General features: G+C 28.0%; 1 protein-coding gene across 1 annotated transcript in view; it reads left to right on the top strand.

The window, feature by feature from the left end:
* Positions 1-791, top strand: part of LOC124419707 (aldehyde dehydrogenase, cytosolic 2-like) — a 925-nt gene extending 134 nt beyond the window's left edge. The window contains exons 2-3 of the mRNA XM_046950145.1: positions 164-179; positions 343-791. Coding sequence (XP_046806101.1) covers positions 164-179; positions 343-686 — 360 coding nt within the window. The 3' untranslated portion in view covers positions 687-791. The remainder of the gene's footprint in view (positions 1-163; positions 180-342) is intronic.
* Positions 792-1387: the final 596 nt, after the last annotated feature.

Here is a 1387-nt window from a genome sequence, read left to right as displayed (position 1 = left end):
AGTTCAGTTCTAGTTCAGTTCTAGTTCAGTTCTAGTTCAGTTCTAGTTCAGTTCAAGTTCAGTTCTAGTTCAGTTCTAGTTTAGTTCTAGTTCAGTTCTAGTTCAGTTTTAGTTCAGTTCTAACACAGTACTTCAGTTCTATTCTAATTCTTTTTCTGTTCAGTCCTATTTCAATTTGAGTTCATTTCCACTTCGTTTCTAGTTATAGTTTATTTAGTTCTAGTTCACTTTTTTGTTCAGTTCTAATTAAGTTTAAGTACAGTTCCAGTTTAATTATACATAGTTAAGATATAAACCAGCTTTTGTCTGATTTGCTTCTTTTTGAGCTCTTACTCGCTTAAGTTATTTTTCGAATTATTGAAAAACTGTTTTATTTTCAATCCAAACTACAGATCTTCGGTCCCGTTCAATCAATTTTCAAATTCAGCTCCGTAGACGAAATCATTGAACGTGCTAACAATGTCAAATACGGCTTGGCTGCAGGTGTCATTACCAATGATATTAACAAGGCCATGCATTTTGCCAATAATGTAGATGCCGGATCCGTATGGATAAATTGTTACGATGCAGTTTTGCCACAAACACCTTTTGGCGGCTACAAACAATCTGGCATGGGACGTGAATTGGGCAAAGATGGTTTGGATAATTATTTGGAAACTAAAACCATAACCATGAAATTGGTTTAAGGAGAATAAACAAGAAGACTGCAAGGGTAAGAATATTGTATTCAAAATCTGAAGCACAATCAATATGCACTGAAAGAAACAATAAAACTTCCATATACTTTAAAACAAGTTTGTTTTTCTTTTATAAAATATTACGTTTTTTTTTATTAAATATGTAGTATATTTTTAGGCATATTGGTTATAAAAAAACATACATAGTAGTTAAAATTATTTGAATTAAAAATAATACAAAAGTAATATAAAATTAAAAAAATATCAGCTAAAATTAGGTATAACATAAAGATTTGTTCACAATTGTTTTAGGAGATTTTGCAAATGATGAATTGAGTTTGAACCATTTCCTAAATAATAGTGTAAAGTATTAAAAAATTTAATATTCAAAAATATCTAGGGAAAACTGGCTGGAATAACTTTAATTAATCAATTCATAACACACGCAAATCCCCCTGTATACTGGTTTTGAGTTAAATAGGCACTTTTGGGAAATTTATAGAGTGATTTTAATATTTAAAATAATTACATTAATTATTAATCCATACTCTGAATTTCCCGAATTATCTTTTATTATATGCGTTATTGATTCATTTGTTTTAAAAATTTTTTTACCATTCTTTGGACTATCAAAAGTTATGAATTTTTAAAACTTACAATAAATATTTAAAAATTGTTCTAAATTTTTCTTTTCTTTTACATATTTGTAA

This window comes from Lucilia cuprina, chromosome 4 (genome assembly GCF_022045245.1).
Source record: "Lucilia cuprina isolate Lc7/37 chromosome 4, ASM2204524v1, whole genome shotgun sequence".
Lineage (NCBI taxonomy): Eukaryota > Metazoa > Arthropoda > Insecta > Diptera > Calliphoridae > Lucilia > Lucilia cuprina.
Note: the sequence above shows the minus strand (reverse complement) of the source record. Positions and strands in the feature narration are given on the sequence as shown.